The 25109-nt window shown below is 39.2% G+C and overlaps 3 protein-coding genes across 4 annotated transcripts; 2 read left to right on the top strand and 1 right to left on the bottom strand.

The window, feature by feature from the left end:
• Positions 1-113: 113 nt before the first annotated feature.
• LOC141348962 (zinc finger protein 76-like) lies at positions 114-4519 on the top strand. 2 transcript variants are annotated; one of them, XM_073865421.1, is made up of 14 exons: positions 114-171; positions 909-985; positions 1170-1256; positions 2312-2389; positions 2477-2607; positions 2688-2759; positions 2826-2942; positions 3018-3219; positions 3293-3472; positions 3548-3745; positions 3832-3920; positions 3988-4086; positions 4160-4264; positions 4350-4519. In XM_073865421.1, exons 2-14 carry the CDS (start codon positions 913-915, stop codon positions 4431-4433), a joined length of 1515 nt encoding a protein of 504 aa, XP_073721522.1. In that variant the 5' UTR covers positions 114-171; positions 909-912; the 3' UTR covers positions 4434-4519. The 2 variants fall into 2 exon arrangements, with proteins under 2 accessions (XP_073721522.1, XP_073721523.1); XM_073865422.1 differs by lacking the exon at positions 114-171 and adding an exon at positions 200-276.
• Positions 4520-12173: 7654 nt separating this feature from the next.
• On the bottom strand, positions 12174-13916 carry LOC129453266 (protein BTG2). The gene is made up of 2 exons (XM_055217420.2): positions 13606-13916; positions 12174-13271 (listed from the first exon to the last, which is right to left on the bottom strand). Exons 1-2 carry the CDS (start codon positions 13745-13747, stop codon positions 12901-12903), a joined length of 513 nt encoding a protein of 170 aa, XP_055073395.1. The 5' UTR covers positions 13748-13916; the 3' UTR covers positions 12174-12900.
• Positions 13917-14070: 154 nt separating this feature from the next.
• On the top strand, positions 14071-24874 carry LOC129453265 (uncharacterized). Its single transcript, XM_055217418.2, has 7 exons — positions 14071-14302; positions 15111-15167; positions 15795-16251; positions 16695-16906; positions 18169-18280; positions 19916-20011; positions 20326-24874. The coding sequence occupies exons 3-7, from the start codon at positions 16207-16209 to the stop codon at positions 21844-21846; spliced, it is 1986 nt and encodes a 661-aa protein (XP_055073393.2). The 5' UTR covers positions 14071-14302; positions 15111-15167; positions 15795-16206; the 3' UTR covers positions 21847-24874.
• The last annotated feature ends 235 nt before the right edge of the window (positions 24875-25109 follow it).

Raw genomic sequence — 25109 nt, 5'->3', positions numbered from 1 at the left:
ATAAACATGTTTATTATTTATAAGATAAACTAAAGAAAACTCTGATTCGCGTTGAGTATGATTATAGCACTGAGCCGAGCAGCGACGCCTGCAGGCCTCGTATGTATCTGCAGTCGATGCAGTCGTCTGCGCAGATCTGCTGCGTGCGCGCGTGTCGAGCTGCTGGCGGTGGTGAGTATCCCAGACTGCGCTGCTGCTGCTGATGCACGAGTGAATTGTGGGATAGTGGAGGACACACGCGCATTATTTCACTTTATAGTGCTGATCTAACTGCGCGTGTGTTTATATGTGTGTTTTACATGTGTGTGTGTTTGTGGCTGTCTGTGTGTGTGCGCGTGTGTGACACGAGGCATGTGGCCCTGCGCGTGTCTGTGCTGGCACTCATCATGCAGTAATGTAACTGTTACTGTATAATAACATCATGAAATTAACATGATGCTTCAAGGTTTTCCAAACATTACCATAGTACATCATGTAAAACACATCACATCATAGTAGTATTAGTATAGACAGAAACACGTGTGTGTGATCAACAGCAGCACAGCTTTATATCATCTGCTGTTTTGTTTTGTTTGATATTAATAGATGTTACAGTAGACAAATGTATCTGTTGCTTAGTGATATCAGTCAAACTGACAGACTGTTGCTTAGCAACAGTTTCTCCTGCAATTACTATGGTCATCTGTGTCATATTTACTAATAATAGATAATAACATGTTAGCAACATAGAGGTCACTTTGGATAAAATCTTCTGCTAAATGCATAAATGTAAATGTTTTATATTCTTGTGCTGTTGATGAAAACAGTGTGTTTATGTCTCTGTGATATATATATAAATCTACAGATGTTATATGTGACACATACACACAGAGATGTTATGTAATGACTTAAGACTGTTTGTGTGTCAGTGTTATGGAGGGTTTGGGTCTTCAGGCCGTGACTCTGGCTGACGGGTCGACCGCTTACATCCAACAGAGCGTCAACGGTGAGATTTACACTCAATACTTCAGCTTTCTTTACAGCAGATTTTATTTATGAATGTGTTATGAAGTCTCATAGATGATTCTCATTACTGTAATTCAATACACCAAACACCATGATGTCATGAGAATTTGTCATGAAGACATTATCAAGGGTTGTGTCTATGATTTTGTGCTGTTGTGTGTTAGATGGGAGTGTGCTGGAGGAGGGAAACACTGTTCAACTGGAGGACGGATCTACAGCGTTTATTCAAAATATCACAGTACAACAGAAAGGTTTGTGTAACCCTGCGATCTCACATCAGATCACATTAGATCACATCATGTCAGATCAGGTCACATTAGATCGTATCAGATCACATTAGATCAGATCAGATCACATCAAATCACATCAGATCACATTAGATCACATCATGTCAGATCAGGTCACATTAGATCATATCAGATCACATCAATTCAGGTCACATCAGATCACGTTAGATCACATTAGATCACATCATGTTAGATCAGGTCACATCAGATCAATTCTGATCACATTAGATCACATCATGTCAGATCTCATTAGATCACAGCATGTCAGATCACATCCGATCAGGTCACATCAGATCACATTAGATCACAGCATGTCAGATCAGGTCACATCAGATCACATTAGATCACATATCAGGTCAGACCGTATCACATCAGATCACATTTGAGGTCAGATCATATCACATCAGATTACGTAAGATCACGTCAGATCACATCAGATCACATTAGATCACATATCAGGACAGATCGTATCACATCAGATTACATAAGATCATGTCAGATCACATTAGATCACAGCATGTCAGATCACATCAGATCTGGTCACATCAGATCACAGCATGTCAGATCACATTAGATCACAGCATGTCAGATCAGATCACATTAGATCACATCAGATCACATATCAGGTCAGACCGTATCACATCAGATCACATTTGAGGTCAGATCGTATCACACCAGATCACGTCAGATCACATCAGATCACATTAGATCACATATCAGGACAGATCGTATCACATCAGATTATATAAGATCACGTCAGATCACATTAGATCACAGCATGTCAGATCACAGGATGTCAGATCAGGTCACATCAGATCACATTAGATCACATCAGATCACATTTGAGGTCAGATCGTATCACATCAGGTTACGTAAGATCACGTCAGATCACATTAGATCACATCTTATCATGTCAGAACACATCAGATCACGTCAGATCCTATCAGATCAAGTGACATCAGGTCAGAGTAGGTTAAAAAGAGTGTTTAACACTGCTGAACCTGTGTGTGTTTGTGTAGAGTCAGTGGCGTTTGAGGACGGTCAGGCGGTGCAGCTCGAGGACGGATCGACCGCATACATTCATCACACACCTAAAGGTGTCACATTTACTCTTTACACACACTTTCATTACTCTCATATGCGTCTCTTACACATGTCTGACCTTTGACCTCTACTTGTGACAGACGGTTATGACCCCAGCGCAGTAGAGGTGGTTCAGCTGGAGGATGGCAGTACCGCATACATCCACCATCCATCCTCACTGCAGACAGGTGGCGCTCTGGAGACGGATGTGATGGGGAACTTCAGCACCAAGGTGTGATGTCATAGAGAAACATCAGACAGGCATACAGCAGTTCAATGAGAGTAACTAATGTCTGATTTAATCCCATACAGACGATGACATCAGAGGGTGAGAATGATGAAAACACTGAGAACAGAAACAGAGCAGAACAGACCAACATACAGGTACAGACAGATGATGTGATGGTGTATTAACTCATGTGATGATGATGATGGTGTGTATGTGTTCAGGTGATGTATGAAGGGAAGCTCTGGAGCTCCAGTAAAGTTCAACAGGTTGGTGAGAAAACTTTTCACTGTGGTCACACGGGCTGTGGACGATACTACACCACAGCACATCACCTAAAGGTACGGTGACTTCCCACAATGCACAGCGCCAGACCCCAACTTCAGTGCAGTTTGATATCTGTTTGTGTCGCGCAGGTGCACGAGCGCTCTCACACAGGTGACCGGCCGTACAGGTGTGAGTTTCCCAGCTGCACTAAAGCCTTCGCCACCGGTTACGGTCTGAAGAGCCACCTGAGGACACATACCGGAGAGAAACCATACAAATGCTCAGAGGACATGTGCTATAAAGCCTTCAAAACCTCCGGAGATCTCCAGAAACACCTGCGCACACACACAGGTAACATCACTCATGAGCTTTACATCCAGCAATGAGGGATGTGTTGACATCTCTTTCTCTCTCTCTTTATCAGGCGAGAAGCCCTTTAAATGTCCGTTCGAGGGCTGCGGACGTTCCTTCACGACATCAAACATACGCAAGGTTCATACGCGCACACACACAGGCGAGAGGCCGTATCTCTGTCCCGAGCCCTCGTGTGGAAGAGCGTTTGCAAGCGCTACCAACTACAAGAACCACCTGAGGATTCACACAGGTAACACACACACACATACATACACACATACAGTGTTGTGTGTCTGTCATGATGATGTTGTTGTGCGTCTCTCAGGAGAGAAGCCCTATCTGTGTACGGTTCCCGGCTGTGGGAAGAGTTTTACCGAATATTCAAGTCTTTATAAACATCACGTGGTGCACACGCACTGTAAACCGTACACCTGCTGTCACTGCGGGAAAACTTACAGGCAGACGTCCACGCTGGCCATGCACAAACGCACCGCACACGGAGACTTCGACACAACGGAAGACGGTGAGATTGTCCATATATGTTAATGTACGTAAAAACAGTGCATTAATAACACGTCAACATCTCTCTTTATTTGTGTGTAAATGCAGAAGTTTTCAACGGCTCGCTGCAGCCCGCTGAGCAGAAGGTAAATGATGCTGAAGTTGCCATGGAAACAAGCAGCATCCTCACCTCACAGGTACTCTCTGTCTCTCTGTCAGAGGTCCTCGTGATCTTTCAGTGTGTAACCGGTTAATCACCCGCAGGTACTCGGCACGGCCGTCGCTATGGTAACCCAAGACGGAATCGCTATCGATGGGCAGCCGCACGTCACCATGGTTACCGCTGGAAAAGAGATGCAGCCGGTGGGTATTACGGGACGGCTGGTGATGCGGGCCAATCAGAACTGGAATCACTCATACTGTGTTCGTCCTGCAGGTCGCCATAGTAACGTCAGACGGCATCATGACGGAGATGAACTCATCTCAGTACCAACAGGTGGCGCTGTTGGCCACGGAGAACGGCACACAGATCGCAGTACAGGTCTGTAACACATTGTGCGTGTGTGTCTGTGTGTGTGTGTGTACTGGTTTAACTGTGTCTATGTGTACTGGTTGTGTATAAACAGTTAGAAGACCAGCAGACTTTAGAAGAAGCGATTACCATGGCAACAGCAGCGATCCAGCAGAGCGGACTGAGCTCAGATCAGTGAAGATCACAGAAGCCTCTGAATGTTTGTCACAGTGTTTTTTACCTGCTGCTGTATGTGTAATAATAAAGATTAGTTTATATTTGTTATATGTTTGTGATGTCATATGGGAAAACTCATCACATGGTGAATTTTTACAGATTTTAGGTTTTGATAACACCATTTTAAGGAACAGAATTTTGAGAAAAACAGGTTTATAGAGAGGCAATGAAAATAAAAGCACAACAATCAAGTATTAGAAGTAAACTGTGATAAAAGACTTTTAGTCACTGTACATGGTCACTTTGACCCCAAGAAATACACAACACTTATATTATCTAAACCTCATATATTCACTTTTATCGTATTTTACTGTTACTTTAGTGAAGATTTATGTTATTTATCATAGGTGGACCGTCTGAACTTTTAAGCACATCTTGTATTTTCATGACTATTTTTATCTTACATTTAAGAATAGCAAACACAGTGCAGATTGCAGCAATATCAGCATGACAATAACACGACCTTCATCCACCTCTTCAGTAACGTCTCTATCATCTTTGGCTGTGAAATACTTCATTATAACATCATTCAGTGCACTGACCCTCATGTGCTCCACAATCTGATGATAAGTTTGTATAATGAAAACTTTACGTGCCATATAGTCTACACAGAAGTGTTGTGAGGTGTGCATTGATAAACCTTTAATCTACATCTTATGAACTGTCTTTGTAGTCTTAAGAGAGGAAAAAATTAAGCTTTACTTTTCTATATTGTTGTAGAAAGTAAAGCTTAATTTAAAAAAAATATTGAATTTGTAAATAGATTTAGTTTTAACCTTTATATATTAACATATATTATAAAAACAAATACATTTCTAATTTTTACAACCCATAAAGCAACAAATATATTATTCCTGGCCAAAATATAAAGTTTGTATAAGATGTATAAAATTATAAATATTCATTTTGCATTTGAAAATATATTACATTTTAACCATTTCAAACCTGTTAAGTTTACAGGTTTGTAACATTCACGTCACATTCTTTCAATGTGACGTGAATATAAATGCATTTATATATGTATATTTCAAAATATACAAAAATGGCCAAAATATTTATATATTTATTTATAAAATATTGGTTTAAATATATATTTCAGTACATATATTTTTGTATATATTTAAAATTATATTTGAAATTTATAGACGGGTTGCACGGCGACGTCACTAACTGTTTGCGCGCGCAACCGAGGGGCAGAAAGAAGAGAAGTGCATTGTGTTGTATGCTCGTAGCGGTGTCTGTAAGTCAAAATGCCAAGGAATTGTTGCGTGGAAAATAGTACCAACAGAGTCAGTGCTGGGTGCCTGATGTTAACATACCAGTAGATGCGACTATTACGTTACTAGCATCATAATTATAAAATTATAATTCATACATGTATCACAGTAAAACTGCAAAAATAAAGACAGAAAAACAGATCCAACTAAAATCAAGTCTTATTTATATACAAACAATAAAGAACGCTTCAATAATTAAGGTTGTTGCAGTAGCAGATCAGCTCACCAATCGGGCTTTCTGCCCCCTGGATGCGCGCGCACCCTGCAATGTTTGTAAACTTGCAACCCCTCTATATTTTTGTCTTTTTCAGCTTTCCGTATTAATCGCTATTTTTCTGCACTAAACAAATGAATTTAGTTTAGATATTTTCAGAGATGAAAAACAACATGTTATAGAATAATAATTTAATGAAATCCGAATTTTAACAAAAAGAGTTATTTTTTTATTTTTCTGTAAATGTTCCAGCGCGACATCCGGCGGGTATTCACAGAATATTTTTGTTTGTTTGTTTTGTCACCGGAAGTGTCTCTTAAACATTACAGCATTGTGTATGTGTGTTTGCAACCCAAAGATCATTGTTTTAATAATATTCAGGGAACACGTGTACTTATAAACTGCTCTGTGAATAAACTCTGTAATGTGACCGGCTGCAGTTCTACAGTGTGACCGGCAGGGGTCAGAGTTCAGCTGCGTGTGTTCATTACTGATCTGAAACCAGTGGAAACTTTACAGCGTTTCCGTAACAAAACCATACATTTAAAGGTAAATGAGGACACATCCTGATCCTACACTTCAGTTGTGTTATATAACAAACAAAAACATTTAAACTTTATTTGTGAATCATCAACAAAATAAGTTTGTGCGTCACATCTGAAAAGATTTCTCTCTAAACTAAAGTTAAACACACAAAATAAGTGTTTTATAAATGAGAGGTTTTATCTGATCTGACACAGTCATGAACATTTTTACATTTAGATGAGGTTTATTAAAGTAGTAGTTCACACAAAAATGAAAATGCACCCATGATTTACTCATCATCATGTTAAATCTGTATGAGTTTCTTTATTCTGTTGAATACAAAAGAAGATATTTTGATAAATGATAGTAAGCATTTTGACAGTACCCATTGACTTCCATAGTATTTACTTTTCCTACTATGGAAGTCGACATTTACCATTAACTGTGTGCTTACTATCATTTCTCAAAATATCTTCTTTTGTGTTCAACAGAATAAAGAAACTCATAAAGGTTTACAACAACATGACAGATAATTCATTTTTGGGTAAATTGTTATTTTAAAATCCCTCTAAATTTCCCATGATGTCAGATTAAATGCAGAAATAGAGAGTTGCAGTTCCTTATTTTATTGCAGTTCATGCATACACAAACACACACACTAACACACACATTCTTGTGTTTTGCCTGTTCTTCCTCAACAACAGTCTCTGATTGGCTGAACCACTATGACATCACTGAAATAAGAGAGAGAAGGAAAAACCTGTGGCTTTGGGGTTTCCTTTGTATGTGTGGGGGGGGAGCACAGAAACACACACCCACATAAATATACTTTTGTGTGTGTGTGTGTGTGTGTGTGTGTGTGTGTGTGTGTGTGTGTGTGTGTGTGTGTGTGTGTGTGTGTGTGTGTGTGTGTGTGTGTCAGTAGTTGATGTGTCTCATCCTGTGGTGGTGATCTCCAGCTGAGAGATTGTTTGGTTTGTGTTTTTGGGGGATTTGTTTTTGTAGGTGTGTGTGTGTGTGTGTGTGTGTGTGTGTGTGTGTGTGTGTGTTTGTGTGTGTGTGTGTGTGTGTGTGTGTGTGTGTGTGTGTGTGTGTGTGTGTGTGTGTGTGTGTGTGTGTGTTTTCAGAGAGGATAAGGTTGTGGGTTTTTGGGGTGGGGTGTGGACGGTCGACAGCTGCTGCTTGAGTTTCTCGGGAACTTTAGGAGACAATGAAACTCTCTGTTAGACTTCAGCTGCTCAACACTTCATCACAACACCACACAAATCAGTTTCACTGCTGTTTGTGAGTCAACATGTTTAAACTCTTACACTACTAACTAAATACTCTAGTTAAAAACTCAACATCTTTACAAAATAAATGAATTCACAGGAAATGAAAACATCTTAGATATGAATGGAGAATAACATTAAACAAGAAGTTTACGCAGACAAAGACTTCAGATAATTGAAGAAACTCAAACTTTTATTATTAACTAAGACTAAACTGAGCTTCACCATTAACATTACAGCTTATTACTATTACTGGATAACAACTATATCCCATACATACCGCAAAAAATACATTTCTATGGCCAAAAATATGTTTTTAATGTTAAACACTTTTTGTAGAAAGTAAAGTTTAATTAAATATGTTTTTGAATTTGAAAATATATTTAGTTATAACCTTCATATATTAACATATATTTTAAAAACAAATACATGTATAAATTTACAAGTTTTTCCTCACCAAAATACCCTAAAAGTTTGTATAAATTGTATAAATATGTATAAATATCAAATTATAAGTATTTATTTAATTCAATTTAATTAAATATATACTTACACTGTAAACATTTCTGTATAAATGACAGTATTAATGTCAGCTGTTTTCCAGTAACTTACTGTAGATTTACATTTTAGGTTATTTACCGGCGGCAGTTTGTTTTAAGTTAAATGAACATTAAATATTAACAAGTCTTTGTTTTTACAGAATAAAACTATAAAATAACAGCCTCATGCAAAGCATTCTGGGAAACAGAAATCCTCATCAACCTTTTTCTGTTTTTTCCTTCAGATTTGTTTCCCAGAATGCTTTTCATGAGGCTGTTATTTTATTTACATTTAGGCATTTAGCAGATGCTTTTATCCAAAGTGACTAAAATAAGGAAACAATCAAGCGCTTTGTCAATAATACAAGAGGTGCTTACCGTTAAAAAATTCTGTAGAAATTACGGTTTTACTGGGTATTACTGGCAACAAGCTGCCAGTAACTTACTGTAGATTTTACATTATGTTATTTACTGGCAACAGTTTGTTCAAAGTTAAATGAACATGAAACATTTTCAGTCTTTATCTTCTACAGTAAGTTACTGGCAACCAGCTGCATAATTACAGCACATTTTTAACAGTGTACCAAGTTACAAATTGTCACATTTTATAGTTTTATTCTGTAAAGATAAAGTCTTGTTAATGTTAAATGTTCATTTAACTTTTAACCAACCGTTCAGCCAGTACATTATAAATATAAATTTACAGTAAGTTACTGCTAAACAGCTTCATAACTACAGCAACTTTTTTATGTGTATGTTTACAGGTTTGTGACATTCAAAGTTTTTCTTTCAATGTGACGTGAATATAAATATAGATAAATATATATATTAAAAAAAAAAAGTTTAAAATAGATTTTTGTAAACATATATATATATTTCAGTACATGTATATTTGTTTGCTGTACTAAATGTAATGTGTAAGTTGATGTCTTAACAAGATTAATGAGAGAACAGAAGCAGAAGCACAATCTGTTTAAGATGTAAACTCAGTTTTGATCAGCGTGAAACCCCCTCCTCCATCTGTCTCTAGTGGCTTTTGTCATGTACAACTACTTTAACACACACACACAGACACGCAAATACACAAACACACACACTTCTCATCTGAATGACTGCTGTGTTTATGAATGAATGTGAAACTCAGAAACAGTGTAACTCTTCTTCAGCATGAAATCTTTTGAGATGTGATATGTACAACACAACTCTCTGAGATAAACGACACTGTCGACACATTAAAGACTCTTGAGAGTTTACAACTGAGGAAATAACATCCATACGACAGCTGTTGTGTTCGTAAATGTAATGTACGTGTGTGTCATTTCAGGGATTAAGCTGCTAACCAAATGGTTTAGAAACACACCCATCATCATCATCATCATCATCTCCACCCGTCTCTCACTGTGAATATCATCAGACTCAACACATATCACACATGTTGAATCAACACAAAAACTGACCTCAGATCTGCCTAGATACCACCGTCAGCCAATCACGGTGCGATGCTTGTCGAACTAACTGAATGTGAGTGACATCATCAGCTGAGGGTTCAGAGGTCAAACTCCTGTTGAGTAGAAATATTAAACTTTTCACCCGTGAGAACTTAAAGACTTGAAATAAACAACATTTACTTAAACATAAACAATAAGAGTAAAATACACACAGATGAGATCTCATCTCCTTCATTCAGATGAATGTGTGGTGTGATGTGGTGTGATGGGGGTTTGTTGAACAATAGTGTGAGACTTCATGTGTGAACGGCCTGTTGTTCAAGCCATCTGCCCGTATGTGTGCGTTTGTGTGTCTAACCCCCTTCACACACACACACACACCCAGTCACAAACGTCCTGAATGACTACAGACAAGACGAGTGATTGTGTTTTTATGACGACAGGAACGCAAACCTCCCCCAAAACCTTCAGCTGGGTGTAATCACTCACCAACAGAAGAAAACACAGATAAACATCATCACAACGGCTCAGTCTCCAACACACATCCCTGATATTCATCTGACACACAAACAACTTCATGCAGTTTCATGTTAACACAATACTGCAGTAGAAAAAGACTCGGTAAAATATTACACTTCAGCTTAATTATAACTATTGTTGTATTAATAGATAATGCTTGTTAACTCTAGCCATAGACTGATATAACACAAACTAAGAGATGTTTGTAACTGGGGCACTATTGACTTCCATTGCATTCATATTTCAATATATATCATTGTGTTCAGCAGAATAAAGAAATTTTAGCCAAGCAGATATGGGGCACCATTGACTCCAATTGTATCCATATTTCAATATATATAGCAAAATAAATGTGTACAGGTTTGTAGCAAAGCAGTTCTGGGGCACCATCGACTTCAATTGTATCCATATTTCAATATATATAGCAAAATTATTTGTAGCTAAGCAGATCTGGGGCACCATCGACTTCAATTGTATCCATATTTCAATATATATAGCAAAATAATTTATACAGGTTTGTAGCTAAGCAGATCTGGGGCACCATCGACTTCAATTGTATCCATATTTCAATATATATAGCAAAATAATTTTATACAGGTTTGTAGCTAAGCAGATCTGGGGCACCATCGACTTCAATTGTATCCATATTTCAATATATATAGCAAAATAATTTATACAGGTTTGTAGCTAAGCAGATCTGGGGCACCATCGACTTCAATTGTATCCATATTTCAATATATATAGCAAAATAATTTATACAGGTTTGTAGCTAAGCAGATCTGGGGCACCATCGACTTCAATTGTATCCATATTTCAATATATATAGCAAAATAAATTTATACAGGTTTGTAGCTAAGCAGATCTGGGGCACCATCGACTTCAATTGTATCCATATTTCAATATATAGCAAAATAAATGTATACAGGTTTGTAGCAAAGCAGTTCTGGGGCACCATCGACTTCAATTGTATCCATATTTCAATATATATAGCAAAATAAATGTATACAGGTTTGTAGCCAAGCAGATATGGGGCACCATCGACTCCAATTGTATCCATACTTCAATATATATAGCAAAATAAATGTATACAGGTTTGTAGCAAAGCAGTTCTGGGGCACCATCGACTTCAATTGTATCCATATTTCAATATATATAGCAAAATTATTTATACAGGTTTGTAGCTAAGCAGATCTGGGGCACCATCGACTTCAATTGTATCCATATTTCAATATATATAGCAAAATAATTTATACAGGTTTGTAGCTAAGCAGATCTGGGGCACCATCGACTTCAATTGTATCCATATTTCAATATATATAGCAAAATAAATTTATACAGGTTTGTAGCTAAGCAGATCTGGGGCACCATCGACTTCAATTGTATCCATATTTCAATATATAGCAAAATAAATGTATACAGGTTTGTAGCAAAGCAGTTCTGGGGCACCACTGACTTCAACTGTATCCATACTTCAATATATATAGCAAAATAAATGTATACAGGTTTGTAGCAAAGCAGTTCTGGGGCACCATTGACTTCAATTGCATCCATATTTCAATATATATATAGCAAAATAAAGATATTAAGATATGGGGCACCATTGACTTCAACTATCCATATTTCAATATATATATATAGTAAAATAATTTATACAGGTTTGTAGCTAAGCAGATCTGGGGCACCATTGACTTCAATTGTATCCATATTTCAATATAGCAAAATAATTTTATACAGGTTTGAGAAAACTTGGTACGAGTAAATAATTTTCCTTAAAGTGTTGTGCAGTTTGTGTTTTGGAAAAGAGATCTCAGTGTATGAGAGAGAGAAACGTGTCCAGACATGTAGTCTACATTACAATCCTACTTAACCCAACCCATCATTCACCATAATGAACAATACACACAAACAATTGAATTCATAAAATGTTTATTTTAATAAAAATCGACTGTACAGCTCTGTATCTGCACAAATGCATTAAAAAATAAAAATGTACATTACAGCAATATCTGCTTTAATAGCTTACAAACTACATTGACTCAAAAAACAGTAAAGAAGCTGCTCGGCAGCCCCGATTGAGATGTGCTACAGACTTCATCGTCTATACTGGCACTCCATACCAACCAACAAACCACACGCAAAGCATTCTGGGGAAAAAAAACACCTTCCTCTTCCTCCCAGAGACACCAGCAGTAAAGCGATCCACAGAGGACTCATTTCATGACATTAAACAGCGTATGGCCTGAATATTGCACAATAAGACATGAAGAGGCAGGCAGTGAGGATACGTTTATAAGGCAGGAGGAATTATGGGAGTTTTGTTTGTGTGGCGTCTTTCAATAGCAGCTCAGTTTTTAAAAACGCAATGCACTGCATTGTAAATAAAGTAATTCGCTGGTTATAATCTGTATACCTTAATTTAATTGCTTTACATTCTTGTGAGAGATACGAGGTAATGCACCGAAACCGTGCGCTAGCACCAAAAACCCCAAAACCCGTTCAGGGTAAAACAGTCACACAGATCAGTGCGGCTCATATCAACCAGTGCTTTAACTTCTTAAATAAAAGCTTTGAAATGTCAAGAAATAGTCACACGAGGAGGAGTTAAAGTGGCTGTGGTCAGGTGATGCCAGCGGTGCTCAACTAGACACCGTCATCAGGTAGTTTTTAGGTGGACTCGTGCGGCCTCCCATCATAAAGCGGTATTTGCAGCTGTCTGTCTGACCGTACACCGATGGTACTCGGATGCCAGGGGTAGTGTGTGTGACGGGCGGATCGGCTTCGTAAAGTACACAAATGGATCCGTCTTCGCCGATGCGGTACGAGACTTCATACGGGTCCACCCAGAGCGTGAGCTCACGTGGCAGGAGTGAGAAAAGCTGCCCGGCGGTCAATCCGATGTGTCCGGCTGCTCGGCCAATCAGAGGGTCCATTTCGTGATTGATGCGAATGCAACGGTACCCGGATCCTTTCTGTGGTCTGTCGGGAAACCAGTGATGCTGGTAATGTTCTGCAGGAAGAAGAAACATTCAGTTAAAAAGGTTTGTAACCAAGTAGATCTGGGGCACCATTGACTTCCATTGTGTTGATATGGTAAACTATCATGGTTATGCTGAAATGCACGAGTGGTGACGTCACTGGGGCAATCACAGTAAATAACATGGTAGTAGTATCCAAACGCAATTTTGCCATGAAACCATAACCAAAAGTAGGTAATCATCAAACAGTACCATGATATTTACCATCAAACACACCATAGTATTAGAACAAAGCGTTAGCAGTGTTATGGTATAATGTGTTGATTCACTTAACAAGCAACTTTTACTAGTCTACAAGTTTAGTACCTGAGAGAGCTTGTGCGAGTCCATCTCTGAACACCTGTAACTGCACGTCACTCAGGTGTCCGCGGCTGCGCAGTAGTCTACACACGAAACTCGCGGCGGCAGAAACCTCCGGGATCATTTCCGCTTCTGTACCGTGCGTCATTTTACTCGGTCCAAAACAATACAAATCAAGATATTTCACTGATGAAAGTTGGTAAAACCAGAAACGCGTCCGTCTTTGTTTGTTACTGGTGAATTAAATCAATAAATAATCCAGAATAAACCGCGAAAACTCCATCGAACTGCTCTCTGATCTGCTCTGAACTAAGCGGATCCGTGACTTTATACGCTCCGAGCTGGTGACGTCGTAAGCCCCGGTCAGAGCGACACGCCCATCATCCAATGAAACACGGGGGCGGGAGAACACAAGAGCTCACACTCCAACTGATTGGTTGTCAGGGTGGAAAACACTGGCGTGTTGTGGTGACGCTCGTCTTCCGTCCGTTTCCAAATATGGAGATTTACGTCAAGCGCAGCTCAGGTATGCGTGACGACATTGAGGGGGAAAAACAAAGGCGCGTGCGGTCGCTCTTTTACCGTAAGGTTTCGGTGTTTATTTATAGATGCGCTATAACGTTGTTTTCCTCTGATGTTGTCGGATTTTGTGTTAGGTTATCACCCACACACGACCTAAAAAACCAAGTCAAACTAAACAAAGGTAACACACGCTGAGAGACCTTATATAATTCCGTTAATTTTACCACAATGTAACACGTGTGAGTGTATGTAACATATATAAACAGGTATTTATGTGTATTTACTTCTTTATTAGATCACACAATGTTGTTGTTGTTGTTGTTATGGGTTATAAATAGTATAAACTCAGTAATGAATCTCTATGTTTAAAGTATTACAGCGACATCTAGCGGACAAGTAAATCACATCATACATGTGTAAAATACACGAGTTTATTAGGCATAAATATGATTAAATGTTCATTTCTGTTCACACACATACACAACACGAACAGATGATGTATTAGTACATGTCTAGATGTGAATCTCAGGGCATCTCTGTGCCAGTGGCAGTCCTGTATCTGTTACCATGGCGACAGCTCCCATCCTTCAGTGATATAGCAGAGATCAGACACATTTCATCAATATAAACATTATAATCTAGATATATTATAAATATAGTGTATATTTCATAGCAAATGATCCAAGTGTGCAATTTAACAGTAAGTGTGTTGCTAACACAACGTTCTACCTGCAGTATAGCATCTTATATATATAACATATTATATGTCACAATCTGTATCTGTGTGTATAGATATATCATTGACTGCGGTTGTAGACATCATAGGTGTTGTTGTGTATGATGTGAACTGACAGCAGGGTTTGTCTATATTTGGTGTGTGTGTCGGATGAAGGGCTTTCACCAATCACCATGGCAACACACACGTGTTCCTCAGACTCCACTCATAATCTGTTATAAGATGCTTGTCACATACATGTGTTTGGTTTTAGGGACCCGTTGACCTGCTCTGCTCCTGTGTGTCTGAAGCGGGACATCGCCATCTGGAGGTGAGCCAAGGCATTATGGGTAATCCCACAGGAAGTGTGTGTCTGTGTCCTCCTGCAAACACACACACACAAATAAACACACACCGCCCGCAGTGCAACTGCTGTCTATCTGATCTGAACTGACATGGCCCTCGAGCAGTGTGTGCGTGTGTGTGCACATACACATAAGCGCGCACACACACACACACACACACACACACACACACACACACACACACACACACACACTAAATGCTCCTTTAGATCTTCTGAGCTATAAAGGAGAAACATCTGAGCAGTAAGATTTTTCAGTGGAGTTGAAGACACACGCGTGTTGATTTATTCATGAAGATCTTCTGGTTTATTTGAACGTCTGATGGCTTTGACACAGATTTGCACTTTGCTGATGGTCGTGTCGTGCGCTGGAGAGATCTCACGTGTTCATCTGCAGCGTTGTGTTGCTCTGACTGCTGTCAGGTCCTGTTACATCCAAAAACAGGGAGTCCTTAAAAAACCCAGATGAGAGGCGAGATAACATCTAAACCAGAGGTCCTGAAGATCTGCTCTCAGCTCTGGATAAAAGAAGTGCTTTTATTATCTATCAGAGCCTCATTAATAAAACACAATATTTATTTCTTGTCTTTATAGTGCAGAGAGAGAGAGAGAGAGAGAGAGAGACCTGTGCCAGCCAATCAGATTTCATTCTCAGCTAACAGACACCCCTGCACATCCAATCCCAGCTGGTATGTGAGCGAGTGGGCGTGGCTTGCGTTCCAGCAGGGTTACTATGCAGCTGTGGGCGGGGCTTGAGCGCTGGAGTGGCAGTGCTGTGGAGCGGAGGAGAGAGACGGCATTGTGTTATCCGACTGCGCTGGATCTGACTGCAGCTCTGCATGCTTGCATGCATGCACGCGCGTGTGCTCATGTGTGCCAGCGACGGCTGCATAGCTTCTTCTTCTTCTTCATCATCATCTTCTTCTTCTTTTTCATCCGGCGTTCAGCGTGAATCCACATCAGCATCAGCATCCAGGCACGATCCTGCTCATCTGTTGCCGTGGTGATGGGCTGTCGACTGTCAGGGCCGTGGATGGGCGACGGGATGGGGGTTAGTTTTGTGTATTTTGTGCGTGTCTGATTGTAATATGTGTGTGTGTTAGTTTGTGATGGTGACCAGGAGTGACATTGATGCTCATGCACCACGTCCAATGTCTTCTCTCATTTTAAGCACACACGGTTGTGTGCTTGTGACTCATGCAGTGATGTTGGATACAGTTTTTATGTGTGTGTGTGTGTGTGTGAGCCTGAGGTCCAGAACAGATCGGGTCGACGGGCAGCTGGGGTGCTGATAGGGCGAATGTGTTTACACATCTGTGCTTTACAGACATTACAGTCAACCTATATCAGTGTGATTAAACACAGAGAGAGAGAGAGAGATGAAGTGAAATAGAGCGCATGAGATCCGTCTGACCGATACTTAAAGCAGTCTGGTGTAAATCATCAGATCACAGTCTTTATGTCCGTCTGATATGTCGGTTGTGTGTGTTTCAGGTTCACGGTCGGGATTTAAGTCACCTGCAGAAACGAGAGGCCTTCCGTATCCTGGCCAGCTATGAGCAGCCAGTCACGCTTCAGATTGAGGGACGTGGTGGGCGGAGCCTGCAGTATAACAGAACGATGGAGTGCAGTACGCAGACGGAACGGTCGTGGGATCCTCTTCGTCTTCACTCGTGTACGGTACCTCGACTGCCGCACTCCGAAAGGTACGACACACCTGTGCCTCTCTGCTGCCACCTGCTGGATTAATGATCCTGTAGTTCTGTCCGATGTCAAACTGAGCTGTATCATGGACTGTTTGTCTCTCATGTGTATGAAGCTTCTGGCAAAAGTGATGTGTGAATTTTTGAGACGGTGTTATTGTCAAACTCTTATGGGGCGTACACACCAAACGTGAAATCAACGATTTGCGCAATTAGATTACTTACAAAATCAGTGCAACACGTGAAAAGACACAAACTCGCGCGGTTCGATGCAAATGATTGCTACGGAAACACGTGCTATTAGCCTCAAACGCCCTTCGTGCCGTTCAAAAATATTTAACTTGAGCAAAAAATTTGCATGACGCAAAGTTAAATCCTGCAAGTAATCTAGAGCGAGGAATGCGATGCTTCGTGTTTGTTGTGTACGCAGCATAATGGAGTGTACACACCAAACGCAAATTAAACGATTTGCGCGAGTAGATTACATACAAAGTCAACGCAAAGACGCAAACTCACATGGGGTGATGGGAATGATGCGAATTGGGTGGCATGATTGCCACGAAAACACATGCTATTAGCCTCAAACGCGTTTTTGCGCTAGTCGAAAATATTTAACTTGAGCGAAAAATTAACATGACACAAAGTTAAATCTCGCAAGTAATCTAGAGTGAAGAACGCAATGCTTCACGTTTGGCGTGTATGCAGCCTAATAGGGTGTACACATCAAACGCCAATTCAAAGATGTTGCACGAGTAGATTACATACAAAGTCACTTCAAAGAAGCAAACTCACGCGGGGCAAAAAACATGCGCTATTTGACTCAAATGCGTCTTAACGCAAGTTGAAGAATTAGTTCAAGCGTTAAAAAGTTAAATCCCGCAAGGAGCAAGGAACGCTTTGTGTTTGGTGTGAACGCAGCATTAGTTTAGCATCAACACAAGTTTGACACATCACACATTACTGTTACTGTATACAGTTAACCCTTCAGTTAACTAGTCATATGGTGAGAATAGATGTCAGCATGTACTTTGCGGACATTTAAAATCCTCTGTGACTCTTGCTTTATTCATAGTGTTTAATATTGCTGTCATATGTGATGTAATATTCATATCTCTTCGTATTATAATGACTTCAGTTGGCTGTAGTGGGTGGAGTCATTGCTATATCTAAAGAAAGGAGGCGGGGCTTGTGTTATCAGTATATAATACTCAACACAGCTAATCTACACATAAACAAATGTTAATGTGGTTTTCATGTGCTCGCAGGTCTTATTATAATCACATGACCCTGCCTGTTAACCGTAGAGATGGAAGCAGGTATGAATATCTGCCGAACACATCCAGAGACTTGCAGCACAGAGAACGACCGGCATATCATGTAAGTTATTCATGATTTTAGTTACGCTCGGGAATGCACACAAACACATACACTGCAAAAAATGGCTTTCTTACTTAGTGTTTTTGCATTGTTTTTAGTACAAATATCTCAAAATTCTTAAATCAAGGTGTATTTTCTTGATAAGCAAAATGACAGAAGAAAATAAGTTTAGTTTTCAGACAAAAAAATATATAATTTAAGTGAATTTGTGCTTAAAACAAGAATGGGGTAAAGAAATTCTTGAATTCTTCTTGAATTAAGTGTTTAAGAAAAAAGTAATTTTTTTTTCTTGTTTTAAGCACAAATTCACTTAAATTAGATGTTTTTTGTCTAAGAACTAGTGCTGGGCAAAGATTATTTGTGATTAATAGCATACCAAATAAAAGTACATTTTTGCATAATATATGTGTGTGTACGGCGTGTAATTATTATTTTTATTTAAACACATACATGTATACATTTCAGATTTTTTATTTATATATAATTTTTACAAATTTACATATAATATGTAATATATAAAAATATAAATAAATATATACACATGTAAATGTTTCTCAAATAAATACATGAATGTGTGTGTATTTATATATACATAATAATTACACACAGCACACACACACACATATTATGCAAAAAAAAAATCACTTTTATTTTGTAATCGCGAATAATCTTTGCCCAGCACTACTAAAAATTAGACTTATTTTTTTAGGTCATTTTGCTCATCGAGAAAATGCATCTTGATTTAAGAATTGTTAGATATTTGTACTACACTGCAAAAAATGATTTTCAAGAAAACAAGTCTTAGTATTTTTGTCTTGTTTTCAGTAAAAATATCTGAGCAAAACGACCCAAGAAAATAAGTATAATTTAAAATATAAAATTTAAGTGATTTTGTGCATGAAACAAGCAAAAAAAACCTAATGTAAGCTACATTTGTCTTGAATTTAGTGTTTAAGAAAAATTTTCACGATTTTTTGCTTACCCCATTAGCAGATTTTTTTTGCTTGTTTTATGAATAAAATAACTTAAATTTGATATTTTTGGCCTTTTGATACTTTTGGACTTATTTTCATTTTGCTCATCAAGAAAAAGCATCTTAATTTAAGAATTTTATATATTTTTACTGAAAACAAGACAAAAATACTACGTTTTTTTTCTTGGAAATCATTTTTTGCAGTGTAGGGCTGTCAAAAGATTGATCGCGATTAATCACTTACAAAACAAAATGTATTGTGTGTAATTATTATGTATATATAAATACATACATAAGTGTATAAATAAGTAAAAAAAAAATATATATACATGTAAATGTTTCTTAAATACACAAATTATATATACAAAATAATTACACACATAAAAACAAACTTTTATTTTGAATGCGATTAATCACGATTAATCTTTTGACAGCCCTAGTTTGTACTGAAAACAAAACAAAAATACTAAGTAATAAAGTCATTTTTTGCAGTGTTCAAACAAAACACATATCATGTGCAATAAGAGAGAGAGAGAGAGAGAGAGAGAGAGAGAGAGAGAGAGAGAGAGAGAGAGAGAGAGATAATCACAGTCATAAGAAACAATCCTAGAAACACAGCTTGGTTCAGTGTTTTGTAATGTTGTGTAATTGGATGTTTACAGGACCCAGAGTTCTCCAGTAGAACATCAAAAAGTCAAAACTGTCTGATCCGCTGCTGTAACAGCAACCTGGAGGAACCCAGAAGCTTCCAGAGTCAGGTGAGCATTTCATCTTAAAAGAGTGTGAATATATAACCAGGACTTAGAAAGAATAAATCTGGTCAACAAACAAAATAAATGAATCTAGAACCTGTAGCTGTAGAACCGGAGTGATGTGTGACTCTCTAAAGCATCTTCATCCATCAGCACCTAAGAGACGAGGAGTCAGATGTTATGTAAGTGATGTGTTACCAGGCAACTAGAGATCATAAATACTGTGTGAATTCTGAACCGGTCTGTCTTCGATATGACTCTCTCCACCTCAAAACCGTTCAAAGCATTAATGATAATGTGTGTGTGTGTGTTTGTGCCAGACTGATGATGAAGATTATATGATGGAGAAACCGCTGGGTTACCTCCCCCTACATCACGAGCTGGACAGCGGACTCGGCTGGACGGACGGCAGTTTTCATCAGGGTGAATTGTCTGGGGTGGAGACGGAGGAGGGGCTTGAAGAGTGCCACGCCCACAGAGGAGGAGGAGGAGGATCACCCTCATCAGAGTCCTTCATCTCATCTGAATTAAGCGACTCGGGGTTCTACAGCGTCAGCACCGGCGAGTTCCTACGCTTCCAGCGTCTACTCGAGAAACGCATGCGTCATTACAACGCTCGCATGCACCACCAGGGGGAGTCGTGTTCGCGCGAGCGAAGGGACAGTCAGATTAAACACCGCGAGCTGGAGGCCATCCCGGAGGCGTTGACGGTTCAGCCTCAAAACATCTGCGTACCGACGCTTCCGGGTTTGTCCCGCGTCTCGTCCGTGCAGTACCGTAAGGCGGAGCGTCCCTGTCTGAACAGGCACAGCTCCAGTAGCGGCTCGCTGTTTAATCCAGCGGTACACTCCACGTGCAGTACGCCGTCCGGCCAGAGGAGGGTGCTGCCTCACCCCAGCTCTGTCGGTATGCTTAGAAGAAGCAGGACATTGCATCACCGTCCTGCGCCGATGGAGCATCGCAGACGGGCGAGCCACCCCGCATCGCCCAACTACTGCAGTGCCACTCTGCATCACTGCGGCCATTTAATCGACCCGCCGATGAATTTACCTGAAGAACCGGATATGGCGCTTATGCACAGTATGGGTCACCTAACGACACACCCTATTGCACACCCCGTCGCACACGCTTCACATGCAGTGAGTCAACAGTCGCTGATCTCCCCAATTGACGACCACAATCGTGCGCTGCCTACAGACGACGACGACAACAGAATCCGAGCGTCGACTGAATCACACCTGCAGCAGAGGTTTGTAGCGGAGTTACCGTTACCTAGCCGACCGAGCGAGGGGCGATATCATACCCTGAGTCACACGCCCAGTCAGGAAGCCAACGATACCTGGCCTAAACCCGACTACCGTTCGGGCACAGGAGGCGGAGGCGGTCTCTACAGCACTTTGGAAGGCCACACGCCCACCGCAGCCATCCGTAAATCACCCAGCACAAACACGCGGGCGCTTCGAAATCAGATGTTGCGAGACAGAGCGTCTCGACTGGCGGACGAGCGTAGCGGCATGAGCACAGATGAGGAGAGTCACTGCGATATTCGCATGGGTCGATACTGGAGTCGCACCGAGCGTCGCGAACACGTTCTGCAGAAACAGAGACAACAGCAGGCGAGGGGAGGCGTGGGTTTGGTCGCAGTGGGAGGAGCTTACATGGATAATAGTTACAGTACCGTTTTGGAGCTGAGCCAGAAGAAACTGAGTCGTCTAAGGAATCGGAAGGTGTTCGACGACTGGACGACCGTAGAGGAACTTCTGACTCATGGAAACCGTCTGGGTGTGAGCGAAGATGCCCTACAGCTGCCAACGTCTTTACTCACCGTCACAACTGTATAGCGACACTCAGTGAGTGTTTGTGTGTTTGTGTGCGTGTGTTTGTGTTGGACCGCTCGCGCTACACAAAGCTACCTCCTGAAATTGAGGTTTACTGTAGATACAGACGTTTCTGAACACAGTTGTTAATTGATTTTTCAATGTTATATTTGCAGTATCTTGTTTTGCATCGTGTTGTAAAGAGACGTTTTATTACGAAGCGAAATTATCACAGTTTGATTCGACCGCATGAAGCAATATCAACATAAGATGCCGACACCAGACTAATCGAATTTCATGTGGTGCAAGTGTATTTTCTTAGGTCAACGAAAGAAATGTTTACGTCACGGATAATTTACGCTGGTGCTAACAATGAGATCATCATTTAATTCGCAAATAAACTATAAAATACATCCGGATTAAATCACGTTTGCACAAGATACTCGAAAATTCTCTCCGACTGTCTTCCGCTAGCTAAGTGAATTTATGGAAAGCCCCTCCTCTCAATCATAAATCTGATACTCTGGGAATAATATTGGATGATCTGTGGACGGATGTTGGATCGGGTGTGCAGGGTTATGATGGAGATCAGGCAGCGTGTGTTGTGAAGTGTGACGGTTCTTGCACTATAACTGTAGTTCTGTAAAGTATTTTTAAAGCTATTTTTCTTGTGCTCTTCACAATTGATGTCACGAAAAGAAACAAAGAACTTTTTTAAAGAATTATATATAGAGAGAAAAGCGGCAGTAAAATACTTTGGTGATCCTGATAATGCACTGACGTTTTCGTTTTGATCTAACGTGCAAATTTATCTGATATTTTTGGCGCACCTTTCTGCAAACCAGCGGGTTTCAATTTCACGAAACACGACCGGAACAAATTTCTGTGTATATTTGATGCGAATTTTAACAGTTTTGCACAGAAATATTTACATAATTTGATCATTTACATAACTATGGTTAAAAAACATTAAATGAGTTGACAGTTTAGGTAACAATTAAGGATGCACCGATACTGTGCCGATACCGATATTACATTACTTAGAATGACATTTACTGATACAGATCGTTTAGTTTTTTCTTCATCATCGTTTATGATCATTTCAAAATATTATGTTATTAAATCCTTGAAGTGCAGAGCGTACAAATGGCAACTCTGTTGTCATGTTCACCCAAATAAAAAAATTATGTTTTTAAGCATTCGGCTGATTTCCAATAGTGTGAACAATCCTTTTTTTTGTTGCTGATACCGATTATATGCTGATATATCGCTGCATTCATACCAACAATATATATTTTTTGACACATTTACACTGAAATTCATTTAGTTCAAAAATGCTTTAATCTGCTCATACTGATATTTGATTATTTAGAATATCTACTGATACAGATAGTTTTGGTTTTTTTACTTATTGTTTCAAAATATTATGATATTAAATCTTTGAAGTACAAAGTGTACAAACAGTAACTCTGTTGTCATTGTCACCCAATTCAAAATAATATGTTTTTAAACAATCACCCGATGTCCAATAGTGGGAATTTTTTTTTTATTACCAATTATAGGCCGATATATCGGTGCATCCATTCCAAATCCTTTTTTTTTTTAAATATTATGTTATGAAGTCCTAGAAGTGCAAAGCGTACAAAAGGCAACTCTGTTGTCATTTTCACCCAAATAAAAAGATGTTTTAAGCGGTCCAATAGTGTGAAAATGCTTTTATCTGCAGATACCGATAATCAATTACTTATCTACTGATACCGTGTTTTTTTACTCATTGTTTCAAAATATTATGTTATGAAATTCTAGAAGTGCAGAGCGTACAAACGGCAACTCTGTTTTCATTGTCAACTAATTCAAAATAATCTGTTTTTAAACAATCGGCCAATGTCTGATAGTGGGAAAAATTATCTTATCTGCTGATACCGATTATAGGCCGATATATCGGTGCATCACTACCAAAATACTCATTGCTTCAAAATATTATGTTATGAAGTCCTAGAAGTGCAAAGCGTACAAAAGACAACTATGTTGTTATGTTCACCCAAGTAAAAAGATTTTTTTTAAGCAGTCCAATAGTGTGAAAAATGCTTTTATCTGCCGATACCGATAATCAATTACTGAGAATGACATCTACTGATACCGTGTTTTTTTACTCATGTTTCAAAATATTATGTTATGAAATTCTAGAAGTGCAGAGTGTACAAACGTTAACTCTGTTGTCATTGTCACATAATTCAAAATAATCTGTTTTTAAACAATTGGCCAATGTCTGATAGTGCCGATACCGATTATAGGCCAATATATCGGTGCAGCCATACCAAAATAATGGTTTCAAAATATTATGTACAAAAGGCAACTCTGTTGTCATGTTCACCCAAATAAAAAGATGTTTTAAGCAGTTGGTCGATGTCCAATAGTGTAAAAAATGCTTTTATCAGCCGATACCGATAATCAATTACTTATCTACTGATACAGTGTTTTATTTACTCATTGTTTCAAAATATTATGTTATGAAATTCTAGAAGTGCAGAGTGTACAAATGTTAACTTTGTTGTCATTGTCACCTAATTCAAAATAATCTGTTTTTAAACAATCAGCCAATGTCTGCTAGCGGGATTTTTTTCGTATCTGCCGATACCGATTATAGGCCGATATATCGGTGAATCAATACCAACAGTTTTATTTTTTACTAATTTACACAGAAATTCATTCAGCTTGTGTTTCTAGATCGAGACTCTTGTGTTTGATCTGAATCAGTCGTCTCAGTGTTTGCAGTAAATCAGGATTTTCTCCCACCTGCACTATTTTTGGTGCCCGAGCACTGAAGTGTTTACAATTTCTCCTCACAACTGTGACTCTCTGTCTCACTCTCTCTTCATCATACTGAGGTGAAATGGCGTCATTTTCGCCGCTCTGTGAATAATGGATGTGAACGGACCGGACATCTTCATATAACACACAGATGAACAGAAGCCTCGGTTTCACTTTTAGAGATGATTTTCTTGGAATATGATGTACATGTGGTTGTAATAAAGATGAGATTTTAATTAGATACTCCTGCCAGTTGTGAAGTTTCTTTGTATTGAACGTCTGTGAAATCTCGAACATCTTCATTACATTCACAAATTTTCTGAAACAAGTGTAGTATGTTAGTATATAGAGATAATATAGAGATAAAAAGACAATATTTTCAAAAGGCTTTAATTCCAGGTGTCCCCCGATTATGGAAACCTCAATTTTTTTTGGGAGGGGGGTTGAACTATTCCTTTAATGTTTCCCTTTGAACT

This window comes from Misgurnus anguillicaudatus, unplaced genomic scaffold (genome assembly GCF_027580225.2).
Source record: "Misgurnus anguillicaudatus unplaced genomic scaffold, ASM2758022v2 HiC_scaffold_31, whole genome shotgun sequence".
NCBI lineage: Eukaryota > Metazoa > Chordata > Actinopteri > Cypriniformes > Cobitidae > Misgurnus > Misgurnus anguillicaudatus.
Note: the sequence above shows the minus strand (reverse complement) of the source record. Positions and strands in the feature narration are given on the sequence as shown.